Source organism: Mytilus trossulus, chromosome 4 (genome assembly GCF_036588685.1).
Source record: "Mytilus trossulus isolate FHL-02 chromosome 4, PNRI_Mtr1.1.1.hap1, whole genome shotgun sequence".
NCBI classification, from domain to species: domain Eukaryota; kingdom Metazoa; phylum Mollusca; class Bivalvia; order Mytilida; family Mytilidae; genus Mytilus; species Mytilus trossulus.
Window position 1 is genome coordinate 70,091,955 of NC_086376.1, and position 17,496 is coordinate 70,109,450.

Below are 17,496 nucleotides of genomic sequence, written 5' to 3' on the forward strand. Positions count from 1 at the left end.
AAAGCAGGCCCCCCCCCTTAATCCGCCTCTGATATCAACCTCTAGACGTCTTTCAATTACATTCAGTTTAGTGTGGGTTGATGTTTGATTGTTGTACAGGTTACAATGAGCAAATTAAAGCCCATACCGCAGTCAGCTATAAAAGGCCCTGATAAGACAATGTAAAACAATTCAAACGAAAAAACTTACATGTACATGTCTGTTTAAGGTTACATCATCAAAATATGCAGGGTAGGTAGGTAGGTCGGTATTTTCTTTTTATTATTTTGTCCATTTTATTTTTTGCGCCATGATTTTTAATTGTGTGGTCCGTCTTGCATGGTCCGAGTAATGTCAATGGGGCGAGAGTTCCCCTATTTATAATGATTGGATTATTTCTTACGATGGCAATAAAATGGCTAAGGGTGGGTGCTCAAAATAGGATCGGTCAGGTACCCGTAAACAAACATAATTTTTTGGCCTTACCGAGAGCACCATTGAAATATATACAAATCACGGATGGGATACGCATCAACTATGTAAGACCTAATTTCAACACCCCTAAACAGTGAATATTTTTTTTATTGCAAACAGTAGAATTTCATTACATAATCTGAAAGATGAAACCTTGAACTTCACAGGAAAAATACTCCCATTGCTGGGAAAAATCATTTAAAAAAGTATCAGTTCAATATGTAAAGCCATTATTATAGCATTTTTTCAACTATAATAGAATTTTCAGCTAAATGATAGCATCAAAGGCATACACCTTGCTACTTAAAAGTAGCAAAAATGTTTTTGTCTTTTAAATGTACATGTACTTAATAAAAGATATCATTTAAATCTATTTGTTTTAAGTTTTGAAAAACTAAAAAATCCCAATTTGTGACTAAACCTTGCAAATTGAATTTTCTACTAAAAAAAGTGATTTAAAAATCACTGATTTCAGTAAGTCCCCTGCAATACTGAACATACAAAAAACTTATGATAATGTCATGTTTCTGTATACCAATTTATCTGTTTCCTTCAACATATATTTAGAAATTATTTACATCGTTTTCATTATAAGAATAAGAATAAGAATAAGAATAAGAATTTTATTAGTTTGAAATCCAAACAATAGGATTGTTACTAAAATACACAACAAAAAAACAAACAAACAGGCATATTAAAATTACAAAACGATAGTCAATAAACAGTTACACTACAAACATGTAGCATTGAAAGAAAAACAAAAACATAGATCAATAGTATTAATTATAATACTATTTTTGACAGCATGCCTCCTCTTTAAAGTTATGTATTAAAATATTATGCTTATGTATCAAAAAATATGTTATAATATACATTACACAGTTCATATATTGACATTATAATTGTTTCTCTCATTATACATTTCACTTATGTAGTTAACAATGATAAGTAAAATATCACATTCTTCGCAGGAAAATATAAAATCAAATTTATTTTCTTCACTCATGGAATTAAAACAGGGGACAATATTAGAAATTTCATTAAACATTTTGATCCTAGTTTTATTAATTTCTGAACATGTAATGATGAAATGAAATTCATCTTCCAACTCTTTATGGCATAAAGGACATATTCTATTTTCTAGAGCTGTTTTGTTGTATCTTCCACGTTCAACAGCCAACATACTATTACTTATTCTTATTTTAGCATAATTTTTTGTAACATTTTTATCTAAATTCAATAAAAGGTACTTTTCTAGTTCATACTTAACTTTAAATTTTCTGTAGGTTCTTAGTTTATTTCCATTTATTGAATTTTCATCATTAAAGAGACAATTTTTCCAAAATATAATGTAATTTTCATTGAGCTTCTTCACGACGGCTAATAGTAATCGTTTTTTAGAGAAGGTACATTGATTTTCCCAAACATGAGTGAAATTTAATTTTGAAAGTAGCATTTTAACTTTTGAAGCAAATCCATCATTTAACTGCTTGTTAGCTTTATAAACATTATATAATAAAGACTCATTTTCATTTGACTTTAAAATATGTAACCAAAATCCTATAGAAGACTTAAGGGCCTGTATACCAATAGGGTACATTCCCAATTCAGCTAATACAGCTGTATTTACTGCCTTTGAATTAACATTCAGAAGACCTTTCGCAAATTTGATTTGGAGTTTTACTGATTCCATAGATAAATATTGAGATTCAAGAGTTTTGTTGTTCTTCACAATATTTAGCGACCATATCTCACTACAATACAGTAATATTGGACTAACACAAGAATTAAATAGTTTCATATGGGAAGAAACATCCATCTTATCTGAGTAGAGTATTTTTTTAATACAAAACAATGCCTTAGAAGCTTTTTTACATAGGAGATTTACAGCATTAGTGAAAATTCCTGATGGCTTGAATAGTATACCTAAATATTTATATTCTGTGCAACATTCAATTAATTCATTATTTTCATTAAGACACCAGATACGACTAAACATGTTAACAACCCCTGTTCTACAATGTTATATGGAATCGTCCATAATGTAAACCCCAACATACAATGTTGTACGGAATCGTACATAGCAGGCGAAAGACAGAATTCGCGAATACACGGTTTCCGCTGTTAATGCCAGTGGTATCATGACTGACATTAGGGGATGAAATGCATATAGATGTCTATAAACAGCTGATAAAGTCTATTCAATAGTAACTTTTTTGTTCGTTGAAATGTGTACATGTGGGGTTGTGCAGCACGTGTCATCATAACATGTGTCCCTTCGCGGCCTTCAGTTTAGATTAATTATAGACTAGAGAAGAGACTAAATGCGTACAAACCTGATGTAAAATGAAGATATACGGAATTTAAATAACGTTGATCCTTTAAATGTACGAAGCACAAACGCATATGACAATTGTTCATATAAAATAATAGAAAATTTTTCCAAATGAACGTCCATTAAAATTAAGTCTCTGATGAATATTTCCCGCGCAAATGTCATGGAATAGGCCAAAACGAATTGTAGGTGTGTGTTGTCATTAAAACATTCGGGTCAATGAACACAGTTAGATTAAATATATAAATATGTTAACTATATTTATATTGGTTTTTCAGAAAAGTGACTTTACCAGATTTTTTTTTGTGGCAAACAACGGTAAATAGCCTATATCATCTTGACATGACATATGAAAACCCCTTAAGCATAATGGTGTGTGTATGGAATAGTCCATGGAATTGTCCAAACCGATACAGGTGAAATACGTAGAATAATATTGCTGTGTCTATTGTGGACACAGCAATAAAATCAGATTTAAGATCCTCATGAGCCCGTAGTAAAGTAAAAAAACCTGTAAAAAGCCTTATTTAATAAAATTTGCTCGATTAACCTTGAAGTGAAGACTAATAAAAATTTGCGTGTATAGTGAACCCCCTAAATAAAATAATACTGTGTTCTAGACCACTTCCCCTTTCGGTGATCTACAGAAATGATTTTTTACTATATAGTATGTTAACGATAGAATATATTTCTGATCTAAAAAAAAATGTGTGTACCACGATTAAAATACATGTACACACTCTGTTTGATTGAGAAAAAAGTATAAATGTACAATATTACTTCACTGAACTTTCAGGAATAGGGAGAGGAATACCAAGAATTAATTCTACAAAGATTAATATACTGCTGTTTGATTAATGTCCAGTGGCAAATATTTTAAAATGCATATAATTACTACAATAGGTATGTTTCCCAATTTGGCTTACTGTAATCAAGGGCGAAATAGTTTTACTGCAACTGGAAAAATGAGTGTGCATTGGACAGAGGGCAGATATCGTCAGGACACTTACGGATAATCCAAGAATTGGTATAAGGGTTGTCTATCGAGCCGCAAGTATTGTAATCTCCTTATGTAGAAATATAACTTGATGCCCCTCCCTTGCACAAGAGTCGAACACCTCTAATAAATGAAGAAACTTTGAAGTATTCCCATATACCGGATCGAGTTTCTACGTCGACTTAAAGGCCTATGAATAAAAATGATGGTCTATATGGATAACTAAATAAGTTCATCCAGACGCGCGGTTCGTCTAAAAAAGACTCATCAGTGACGCTCGAATCCAAAAAAGTTTAAAATGCCAAATAAAGTACGAAGTAGAGCATTGAGGACCAACATTCCTGATATGTTCCTAAACATTCAAACATTTGTATGGTTCCAATGGCAATGCGAAGCCGATAAAGATTTCATCTAGTTGTTGACAAGGATCATATATAATCCGAAAGGTTTTCATTCTAAATCTTTATTTCACAATCAATAGCGATATAATGCATTTTGAAAATAACATTAAGATTTGACAAATAATTCTTGAAAACTCCAATTAATAGATTATTTAGATTCTTTTTGAATTCAAATAATTTTCTCTCCATTTTGACCATATTTGTTAATTTACTGTAGGTGAATCAAGCATACCTATTTATTTTGTGAAAAGTATAGACGACCTTTAAACTGGCTAGTAAGAAATGAATTCATCATAAATACCAGGACTAAGTTTAGAATATACGCCAGACGCGCGTTTCGTCTACAAAAGACTCACCAGTGACGCTCGAATCAAAAAAAGTTAAAAAGGCCAAATAAAGTACGAAGTTGAAGAGCATTGAGGACCAAAATTCCTAAAAGTTTTGCCAAATACAGCTAAGGTAATCTATGCCTGAGGTAGAAAAACCTTAGTTTTTAAAAAATTCAAAAATTTGTAAACAGTAAATTATAAACATAACCATATCAATGACAATTCATTTCAGCACAAAAAAGTAAAACGAGATATAATTGACAGTAACAGAACAAAACATTTGTTTCTTTTCAAATGTGTAATTTATCGATGCATCTGGTTTGAAATGTTTTTAACCATGAGGCTCGAAGACATACATTAATGTCTCTCTCATGCGCGCGCGTGTGTTTGTGTGTGTGTTGGTGTGTAGGTGTGTGTGTTTGTGTTTCATATGGTTGAAAGGATTTTTAAACCTCTAGGCTCGACGAAATACATCAATATCTCTCCTGCGTGTGTGTTTGCGTTTGAAGTGAGTGAGAGTTTGGGAGAAGGGTAATAGTTTCCTTAAATGTACTTAGAAGAAAATGATTACAAATTACAGATTTTATTCATCTATGGTTAAATGAGATAAAAGTTAGCTGATAATAAACATTTACAGATTCTAAATGCAATAATGCAACAACATTTCAAAACAAAAGACCTAATAAATAGACAGTATTGGTTATACCAGTCATGATGGGTATGTATCTTAATTAGTGCCAATATAATTTCTTTTAAAAAGAAATGTAATTCACAAAACTTTGCCTACCTTTCTTTCGGAAAAATCAATTTCTTTCTAGAACAAACAGTCGCGTCCTTTCTTTGTCTATTCTATCAATCATATGGTAATAGTCGTTGTATCTTTTCAGAATGCTCTACGGTAAGGCTTATGTGTTCACCTTTACCAATGTTTCATGGGTATCATGAATAATTAAGCAGGATGCTGTACATCATAGAATTTGAGAATGGACTTTCGGCAGTCTATTGATTTCTGTTGTTTAATGATGATGGTGATTTTAACGGAATTCAATAAATCTGTATTAAATGACATGAATTCATTTTGGTCATAGATATGAAGTAATATTTGTAACACTCCGAAATGTGTCATTTATATAAACGCTCAGATGTGTTCATTTCCCCAAACGTGTCAATTTATAATGCATTAAATTCGATATGACGAAAAATAACAATTAATACAACTAAAAAAGGTTCGAGTCTTAAATATGGAAATATATATAAAGACGTTCGAAACTGAAATTTCTGACTTTTCAATTATTTAACTAATTAGGTTGAGGAAGTCAAATATAATATATAAAATATCGAGCCAATTAAATATGCCGGTTTAATATAATTGATTTTATATTTTGGATAAGTATGGTGTCAAGGCATGATGTATTAAAATTACAGCATAAGTAGCATACTTTACGCACCAATGAATAGATTCGTATTTCACTAAATTATCTGATGAAATAATTAAACTCATCATAGATACCAGGACTAAATTTAGTATATACGCCAGACGCTCGTTTCATCTACAAAAGACTCATCAGTGACGCTCGAATCCAAGTAAGTTTGAAAGACCCAAAAAAGTACGAAGTTGAAGAGCATTGAGAACCAAAATTCCTAAAAGTTCTGCTAAATACAGCTAAGGTAATCTATACCTGAGGTAGAAAAGCCACACATTATCCATATTTCTACGCATCCAGCGCGATTTTTTAGTTTAACATTCATAGTAATGGCACTAATGCTCAAAGCAAAACATTTGAAAAACAGAGGATGTTTCAGTATCGAAATAAATTATTAGCTATAACGGGCTTTATAATTGGATATTTGATCATAAAGTGGTCATGTTCGGTCTTTTAGTGAGTGTCCACATTAGTGTACATTTTCCGAATTTAAAAGGACATTTGCGCACACTGGCCACGAAGGAGATGCATGTAAGGAAGTATCGCAAGGTCCAAACATCCGCAATATATTTGCATACATTCTATGTAAATAATTACATATCCTATTGATTGTAGTAAGTTAGGTATTAGTACCGTTCGCGCAAATACTGTAAAGCCAGTCAAAGTCGTTAAAAACTTCCATCGTCGTCATTTATGTGAAATATCATTCTACGACATATATATAATGAGAAAAACTTTCTATTTTTACATTCCGTACATTCAATCCAACGCAACCAACAATAACATAATGCATGTATATAGAAAGGCTTTTGTACTTTTAGGAACATCTGTCTGATATAATCCCACCCGTGTCATTGATTGGTTAACAGGTTTTGTATCAGCACATTTCTCTGTTTGTCTTTTTTCATGTTTAGCCATGGCGTTGTCAGTTTATTTTTGATTTATGAGTTTGACTGTCCCTCTGGTATCTTTCGTCCCTCTTTGGCTGACACAGACAATTCTGCATGCTGGTAATCTGAAAATCTTTTTTATAGGAATGTCAAAGAATACATTCCCCAAATATCTCGAAATCAACGCACACTATATTTAAAAAAAATATATAAAACTTAAAATCATTGAATTTTATAAGAACAATGATTTTTCAAAAATTGTTCGTCATTTTCATCTTCTCTCTTTCTTATTTATTTATTCAAAAATCATGGCATACATCAGAAGTACTATACAATAAACATGTATCCATGGACTTAACAGAGATGCATTAGAGTTGTAATCGGAGTTAACATTAGAGAGAGAGTTAGGACATTGCTGCCCTGGTGGCGGGGGTGGATTACAATCAGTATTTGTAGAACCAGTACCGGTGCCTTCTGGACATTCACATAGGTAATACAACCATTGATTCCAGTCTGAAATATAGGAATAAAGAAGGGTTACTATTGTTAAAATAGTTCAAATATAGCATTCAGAATGGCAACATGTTGATAAGATATGAATGTTAAACAAGATCGATGAGATGTGATTTGTCGATCAGCTCATATCTCGATAACATTACTTATAATTATACATCACGCCTGAGACGGCAACCGTTTGCCCCTTCTAAATGCCGCACTTATCCTTATTTTATAGTTGGTCGAGAAGTGGCAAGTTATATGTTGACTCGGTTGGTGATTGAACAAACTTAATAATCACCTGTAAACGAGGAAAGTAGCTGTTGGATGATTTGTGCCATATACTATTTGTTTTTGTTAATTTTAAGCCAATTTATATCAGCTCGTAAATTTTCTTGTTTGAATTATTTCAGGTCGAAGTTTTGTTTAGCTTACTTTACGGTATGAAAACTGACTATTGTTGAAGGTAAAACGATTAACTAATAGTTGCTTAAATGTACATTAACGTAATTTTGTCTCTGGTCGGATATACTTGTCTCGTAAGTAACTATGTCAAATATTATTGCTTTGTAAGGTTTTGAGTCAATACGTTATATTTACAATGTATCTGTTTGTTCCCTTTGCTTTTGAGTCGATACCGTTATAAGTCCATTGAAATAACTTTTTGATACTTCAGTGATTGATTGACTTAAAATTCAACAGGCTTCTTTGTGTGTAAATTTACCCCATGATTCAAAGTTTAACATTGAATGCCTGTGAAATTTCCAACCCTCGACCTACAACAACAGATTTCATATCGCTTACCATTTGATGATAAATCACAGTCATAAGTAACCGTGACAACCTCGTCGTAAACAGTCCCATGGTAACATCCTAGAAAATATGGCCACTGCTCGGTCACATGATATCTATACTCGCCACTAACTTCTCTTCCGTGACAGGAATCTAAGTCCGTCGAGTTTATCCATCTATCAGAAATATCTGATACATTAGGTCCATAGATAGGGTAACCATCAAACGCCACACCAATAAGTTCATCTACAGTATTGTTATATAGACAACTATTGGGAATTTTGTGGTAATGGTATGCTCCGTCAGCCGACGCATGTCCATCACAACTGTCAAAAGTTTCTGCGCTGTCTCCTTCTACAGCATTGACCGATCCAGCGGCTAGAGGGTTGTATATTGCTACACCTGTTCTCGTCAGTCCTATCTTTCCAAAGGGTACACATGCTTTAGTTGTTGCTACTATAGGTGTCTTAGGGATCTTGATGTTGTAATTTTGGTTTGATGGTGTGTTTGGATTCACCTCCTCCCACGCATGATCGGGTATTCCAGAAGCACTTATAACGTAACTATGAAAAGAAATATGAACATTTGGTATATATATGTAGCACGTCTTTTACGAATAAGCGTATGTGATTCACCAAAAAAAATGCATATCAGAAAACTGGAGCGACGAGAGATCAGTTTTGAATTAGATGTATACTTACTACTCCGAGTTTGAGCTGTCTACGGATACAGATGCTTCGTAACGGGAGCGATTAGAGATCAGTTTTTAATTAGATGTATACTTACTACTCCGAGTTTAAGCTGTCTACGGATACAGATGCTTCGTAACGGGAGCGATTAGAGATAAGTTTTTAATTAGATGTATACTTACTACTCCGAGTTTGAGCTGTCTATGGATACAGATGCTTCGTAGTTACCACTAACTGTAAACTTTGCTACTTCTTGGCTCGTCAGTCCTGCTGTGTTTATAACATCTACGACAAACACTAATGACAGCAGTCTAGTGAATATATTTTTATACGACATATCCCTACAAGCCGTTTCTGAAATATAGACAATTGAATTTTAATGTAAGAACGTGTCTAGTTGATCAAAATTGTCAGCATTTGTACATAAATTAAACGTATGAAAGCGCGCACACCAAAGTAAAATTATAATTAACAGCAATAATCAAAGGTTTTACTGAGGTATAATATTTACGGGAGAAAAAAAAATCCCTCGCAAAGGTGTTCAGTTAAACAGTGTCGGATGTATAAATGATCATTGTATAAATACACAGCAATATTTGGGGGAATTGCAACATCTATGTGACTGGATTAAATTTCCAGCCTGTCATCCCGATTGACCTACCTTGCAGAAATTTCCTATTCTATACTTTTACCTGGTGCATTTTCACTGAAGAGACATTTATTGTCGAAATCCGCATCTTGTAAAATAACATTGCGAATGTTATTGTATGATTTTTTTGATTTTTTCTCATACCAAATGTGCATAAAACATTGGCACTGTACATATTAAGCAAACTATAATCCGCCAATAGCTGTTGTGTTCTTATTTTAAACATGTAATGGTACTAGATGTTTCACGTTATTGGTTTCTGCAATCTTCTGAATAATTTTATTATGTCCTTTTACCTTTAGTGAGTTATTTACTCTTTTAATTTGTTGAAAGACGTTACCAATATACAAATAACATAAGTCCATTCTATTCCTTCGTCTTCATCTCAAATACAAATCTTCGGAAATAACAAAGTTGACTTCCTTTTAAAGACAAGAAAGCACGTGTTAATTAGGTTTTTAATCGGGGATCTAGTGGAGAAACCGCCTAGCAGTATAAGGTACTATAATCAAGCTACAAGTATTTCACTAGGTATATTTACCATGACTCTGTTTCATTTGTAATCATGCATATAGTCAGTCGTATATCTTTTAACTTCTGCACATTTCTATATTTTAAACAATATTACAACCTATTACATATATTTCATCTTTTCAATTGTAGAGCCCTAGTGCCCTACATTTGCTTTAAATACAACATTTAATATTTACAATCGATACACATTAACGTGACTTTAAAACAATTAGTTTTTAACAGATTATTTATAAGATTTAAGATAATGAATACCAACAAATCACGGTCGGTCAGATCGTGTTCAACTACTTCTATGGACAACTATTTATGAATGTATTTTTAAAAAATTATAGACATTATATATTTATCGTAATAAACAATGATATTTTGATAATGTGATATTTGGTGATTTATATATTTCCATTAAAATGATAACAGTGACAAATAAGAAAAATCCACGAAAATAAAAAAACGAGATCATGATTAAATAGATGACATTCCTACATTTGTAATAGGTCAAATTGTTAAAGATATTATTTTGAACAGCTGACAATATTTAGTTATTGAGCAATGAAGCATGTAGATTTGTTTTTAAAACTTTTTTAGCAGGACCTTTTGTTTAATCAGACATAATTTTTTGTCAGTTTGTTTGATTAATTGATTATTGATTGCTTAACATTCAGCGGCAAATATTCCATGCATGTTCAGAACAAGAACTAGTTGTATATTGTTAATATGTATATGTTCTCTGTAACAATTATTTTAAGAGAATAAAGTATTTATTCATTCAACAATAAATACAAAATGTAGGTCATCGATCCGGGATGATGGTCGAGGAAATTTGGACTACCACTAGAAAATGAGGGTATATTGGATAGGGACAGAAAGTTTGACTTGTAACAGGCCACCTACGGACTCGTCAAAGAGTTGTTGCAAGGGTTCTTAACTGAGTCTCTTTACATGAGGCATTCGATTGAACGTCTGGGCGTGGCTATAAACTTGATATATCCCGCACAACTAAACGAACGCCCCACTTAGGCAAGCGTTTTACTGCCGATCGGGAAAAGACCAAGTGACCATTTTTCAATTTCTCAGTCACCCTGGGGGAATTTGGTTTGAAATACCAAAGGTAGACTTACTACCTGGTCTTGAAGTTTCTGGTGATTCCACAGGTTTTCAACTAACTTTGAATGTCAATTAGCGTCAATACAGGAATTCGAAACATAGGAGAATTTTGTCCTCCAGCAGAATAAGAAAGTCAAAGAATTATATAAAAGAAACGTGTTTTACGATGACACAATAAAAGTTGTGGTTTAAGAAAAGAGGAAAATGTAACACTGCAGATTGCTGTTACAACAGGGTAGAGAAAACCTGAGTTCAAGTATAAGGAAAGAATCTTACGTCTTCACTCATTTAGAAACACACACTTAGCTAAAGTTCGATGTATAAAATATTGCGGAAAACTTCTTTCTACGGTACTTCCGTTTTCCTTGCTTTCTTTGCAAAAAAAATATTCTGTGGATATCGAGTTGAACATGAACCACAGCGTCGACATGTAGGGACTTGGTCAAGAAAATATATACAGTGTCGATATCAATTTTTCGTTCATAATTTGCCATTCCTCGACACACTTCGCTTAAACAACAACATGTTAATGTTTTAATGCAAAGAGTTACAAATCTTAAAGGACGCTTCACATTGTAAGATTTTAATAGTACATGTAATATCATACATATCTATATATGTTCTGGACCATATGAGTATTTGGACCATACGCGTATGGTCATGACCATATGCGTATACTCATATGGTCCGACCATACGCGTATGGTCCGACCGTACGCGTATGGTCGGACCATATGAGTATTATACTCGTTTGGTTATAAACGGGCCGGACCATATGAGTATTTGGACCATATAGGTATGTTTTCAAATATACAATAGAAATAATACGTATTAATTTTACATTTCAAAAGCTACGTAAACATTAAATATTGATGCCACAGTCAGTTGATCTTAGTTTTCATCTCTAATTGTATTCGTGTATGCTTTTGTAAACTTAGCAATGACATTCACACGGTACCATACGTGTAGCTTTTCTGCGATTGCTTGTTTTGGCTGCGTGCAGTGATATCGACTCGGACAATTCCGATGTGTCTACGATGTTTTTAAGAAACTCTTCTTCTCCAATATATATCGTAAAATGAATATCACATATCAAATTTAATAAAGGCAGTAGCTATTTCATGGCTCTTAAATGCTATTTTACCGGTATTATAATTAAGATAAAAATAGAAGTTTAGAAATAAAGAATAGAGAAAAAAGAAAGAAACATACACTTTTAATATTTTACTATTCAAAAATGTCTTAAAAAATATCATGATCCTTGCCGGTGATGTCATCTACTTTAAACAATAAAATTCCTTTTACAATATGTTCATTTGATTTTGACATCTTATAATTGTACTTACAAAAAGTAAGTAATATTAACTGTGTGAAACTGGTTTTTTAATAAGTTTTTTTATATATAATAAAATGACATTTTAGTGACGTAACAACCAAAAGGGTCACACCTAATGAAGAGTTTAAAAGTATACGTATTGATTACCCCGACCATACGCGTATGGTCGGACCATATGAGTATATACCCATATGGTCATGACCATACGCGTATGGTCTAGATACTCATATGGGCCGGAACATATATTCAAAACTGTATTGTAATCTCCTAATTCAAGCTTGATAAATGTATATTTTTGGAAAATGACGCAGTCATTGTTCCATTACTGCCGACCTAAACTTCATTACATTTTTGGAAAATTACGCAGTCATTGTTCCATTACTGCCGACCTGAACTTCATTACATTTCTCTGCCTACCGCGCTTGGTTTCGTATTTACTATTTTCCATACAAACTGGAATCTGCTTGTGTTATCATTATGCATGATCATTGTGTAGTTATCAGCCAGGAACCAGTTTACACTCGGTTTCATATTTACTATACAAACTAACTGGTTTCTGCTTGTATTCTACTATACTCGAACATGTGTTGTAGTTTGACGGGAACCAGTTTAGAATTTGTAAACTACAAAACGTAATCGGTTATTGTTCATTCCGTTTTGGTGTTTCATACCGACTTAAATGGTTTGAATAAGCTTAACACCCTTCAAACATTAATGTGATAGGTATATTAAAGACTGTTTTACAAAAGGATGGAACTGTTTTACTTTCAAATTCGTACTATAGTGATATCTGTCCTGTACGGATTTCCACTCTCACCGGTTAATTTCTTCTTTTACACGTGCTTTTGAAACTTCCTGTTAAAACATCACAAGTTTCAAAATTGTTATTTGAGTGAATTAAACTTATTTTTACAATAATGAAGCGTTCCAGAATCATTTTCAAGCAGTTTCTACTTCTCTTTGATGATGGAAAATAGGTTTTCTCAAGAAAATACCGCAAACGATCGCAGAGGAATTGAAACGTACAAGTCAAGTCGGCACCTGGTTTAATTGGCATCCAGTCAAATCGGCACCTATTTGACGTCAATTCGGCATCCAATAATATTTGTTATAATATTTTCTATTCAATTAATTTATAACTGTTACCAAGTACATAGTGAATATGTTGTTGTGTATAAAGGTAAACAACGAAGCCCTTACCCAACTGTTGTTTTAACAATTAGACAATTATTAAAATAAAATAGAAAACTATGAGTCCCTTTCAATAAATCAAACTGTCATGCCAAATAATTAGCAAATTCAAGGTTGTTTTTTTTCAGTAAAGTTTACACAGCATTAAACCAACAATCCGGTAAAATGCTCAACTGGTTAAAATAATGCATAAAAATATCCAATATCTCATGTATTAGTCCAAATAATTATGTCGTCTGGTAAGGATATTTTAATATTTTTCTGGGACGCCTTCCAACAACGTTCGTAGGAAGGCGTCCCGGAAAATAATTAACATAGTCTTGCGGTCATAGGAAGGTGTCCCAGAATAAAATTAAAAAAGCCTTGCCAGACGTAATAATTATTTGGACTACTCATATATATATCATTAAAAATACACCAAAAAAGTCATTTAATTGAGACAAATAAATATATACAAAATGTACATGAACACCAAAAATGTTAAAGTTAGTATTAAACTCTTTTTGCTTAAATACTGAAAAAAATTCTGGCAACCCCTTTCTTATTTTTACTCTTTTTGCTTAAAATACTGTTAAAAATATATATTTAACATGGGTGACGAAATGACTATATCAGGTGTCGCTTTAACCAGGTGCCGATTTGTCCAGGTGCCAATTTAACCAGGTGCCAGTTTGACTAGAATTCTTTGACAAATGCTTGAAATTACCTGAGTTTCATTAAACCTTTGATAACAGTAACAAAAAGATTATTTACTTAATATTTTGTGGAAGAAGGGGGTTCAGACTGTGATATCAAGTCTGTTCGCGCCCAATACACTTTCGCACCCTACACGTTCGCAGCTCGCACGTTCGCATCCAAGGTCCGTTCGCACTCTACTCATTCGCGCCCAATTTTAATCCAAATTCAAGTTGAATAATTGGAAAATCATGATTGTTGTTTTCAATTGTTTTGGTGTAAATACTGAATGTATTTATAGCTTGGTATGAGTAAAACATTGAAGATTTTAAAGGAAAAAACACAAAGGATAATTGTTTTTAACAGCTTGGTCCCTTTGATCTGAAACTTTTATTCAACACACAGAAAAAAACATAGTCAGAATCTCACTTCATTTTGAAACAAGTCAATGAAACAAATTTATAGCAATACACTAACCATAACATGATTAAGAGTTATTCCACACAAAATAAAACGTTGACAAAATACCACTTTATTTAGAAAGGATTATTATTATTTTTAACAATACCCTATCCAAAACATGATTAAGATTTATTCAACACTTTATTTTGAGACACTTATACTTATAAGAAAACACTTACTTACAGCGTTATTAAACACAAAATCAATTAAGATTGGGTGCGAACATGTAGGGTGTGAAAGTGAAAGGGGGCGAACATGAGTGGGCGCGAACGGACCCGGATTCAGACTATGTACCAGTGAGAAATATACAAGCCTTTCTACGGTATTTATTTGTACAATTCAGGTAGTCTTGACCTATTCATTTGTCTCAAAAATAAAACAGCCAGTTGTCACCTTCACTTCACACACACACACATATACAAATATCAATTATATGCTTACGAGACATGTTGCATTGTTAAACTAATTAAGGTATGTGAAAATCAAGACTTGCATAAAAACTATCCCAATGTTAGAGAGAGTGGCGTCATTTACCTCAGAGCTTTCAGCTCTTTGATTAAATGATGTTTTCTAAACCATGATCAGAAGTTGATCTCCGTTTATCTATTTTTTTTATTTGTTTTTAATAATGAGATTTTTTTCATGTTTTTTTTATTGGTTGAGAATTACATCTGACATCTTCTTTTAATAGTATTTTTCTTCATAAAAAAATAACTAGAAAAAAGTCATTAGACATTATTACTGATACAAAGTAAAATAAATTAAAGAACTATATATTAGTCATGAAAAGGATCAACTAACGATCAAAATGACAGAGAAGTGAAATACTTGAAGAACATGAGAAAGTATTGTAGTTCTGTCATGTAATATTGTCATTTTAATGTTATAATCAACATTGCCATTAAAGCGGGAGGTTTGGCATGCCACAAACCAAGGTTCAACCCACCATTTTTATTTTAAAATGCCCTGTACCAAGTCAGGGAATTGGCCATTGTTATATTATAGTTCATTCTGTGTGTATTACATTTTAATATTGTGTTTCTGTTGTGTCGTAGTTCTCTTAGATTTGATGCGTTTCCCTCAGTTTTAGTTTGTAACTTGGATATGTTTTTTCTCTATCTATTTATATTTATAGCGGTATACTACTGTTGCCTTTATCTATGCCCATTCAGTATAACCATGTTACCTACAAATAATTAGCCCTGATTAGTGAAATCTATGTATACATATAATGCCCTAGCTCAATCCAAATGCATGTACACAACACTGAACACTAAAGAAAACGATGTATTGTACTTTGATAACAAAACAAAAAGAACTACAACTGCATCTATGTCTTAATAACTTATAACGTCAGGTTTCAAATTGTAGTGATATGTTATATCTATTCAAACAACACACCATTTGTTTCTAATGTTGAATATTTTCCTTCAGACCTTGGAAATGCTTACGTGCAGTTCCGTTAAATATAACAGAAATAATCTGTCTTTAAAACAAACGTGACAAACATCAGCTCTCAGTTTTAAGAAGGCATTTTCTTCCTGGTCAATTTAACTAGTTCATGTTTGCCGATGAAAATGCCGTTCCTGGCATAAGTGTAATTATTGGATAACGGATTCGTAAACGGACACAGATAAATAAAATTGAGAATAGAAATTGGGAATAAGTCAAAGAGACAAGAACCGGATCGAAGTGCAGACAACAGCCAAAGTCCACCAATTGGTCTTCAATGCAGCGAGAAACTTCCGCACCCGGAGGCGTGAAACAGCTGGCCTCTAAAAAAAATGAATAAACAATATAAAAAAGAAGATGTGGTATGATTGCCAATGAGACATCTATCCACTAAAGACCAAAATGACAAAGTTCAGTGATAATTGACGTCATTATAATTTCCGAAATATACACAAAAAATTAAATTACAAATCATACAAGGCTTACAAAGGCCAAAGGCTCCTGAATTTGGACAGGTGTAAAAATGCGGAGGGGTTAAACATGTTTGTTTTTAGATCTTTACCCTCTCCCTATACATGTCCATCTAGACAATGTTGAATAAACACAACAATTTGTACAGTAAAACCTATTCAAAAAGACGCCCAAGTCCAATGTAGGAATAGATAACAAAAGACAGTTACTGACATGCCAGCTCCAGACTTCAATTCAACTGATTGAACGGTTATGACTTAATGATAGGAAAATCAAGCACAATCCCTCCCGTTCGGGTTTGAATATCATACCATTATAAAATATACGAGAAGAACAAAACACGTATCATGCCAACACATGGTTTAAGAATAAATGTTTTTATTTTTAGATGCAAATGACTGAATCAATATTTATATCAAAATATGCCATCCGTATTGATCTGAAAACAGTATCGTAACAATATCCCTTCTTTAAAATACATTAGTTAAGAGGTTTGGTTAGATTTTAAGGTGAATAACGACATTTTTTTGCTTTGTGAAGAAAATTACTATACATGATTGAATACCTGAACGTATGAGATGTCTTCGTGTTGATTTATATTTACGAATTGTGTCCTTATATCTATGATAACAATTAGTATATGTTTTGACTAGTTTTCGATATTCTTGCGTTAAAATAAAATACTTTGTTACATACACGAGCGAATAGAACAAGTTGAGATATAATATAAACACCATAAAATATGACAAGGGAGCCATCTAAAAATGAAAAATTAATAATAGGAAACAATAAATCATCTCTTTTATCATAAATCTATT

At 32.6% G+C, this 17,496-nt stretch overlaps 1 protein-coding gene across 1 annotated transcript in view; it reads right to left on the reverse strand.

The window, feature by feature from the left end:
- LOC134715847 (uncharacterized) overlaps positions 1-9,837 on the reverse strand; it is a 43,943-nt gene extending 34,106 nt beyond the window's left edge. The window contains exons 1-3 of the mRNA XM_063578352.1: positions 9,751-9,837; positions 8,988-9,159; positions 8,129-8,679 (exon numbers count right to left, since the gene is read on the reverse strand). Coding sequence (XP_063434422.1) covers positions 8,129-8,679; positions 8,988-9,142 — 706 coding nt within the window. The 5' untranslated portion in view covers positions 9,143-9,159; positions 9,751-9,837. The remainder of the gene's footprint in view (positions 1-8,128; positions 8,680-8,987; positions 9,160-9,750) is intronic.
- Between the last annotated feature and the right edge of the window lie 7,659 nt (positions 9,838-17,496).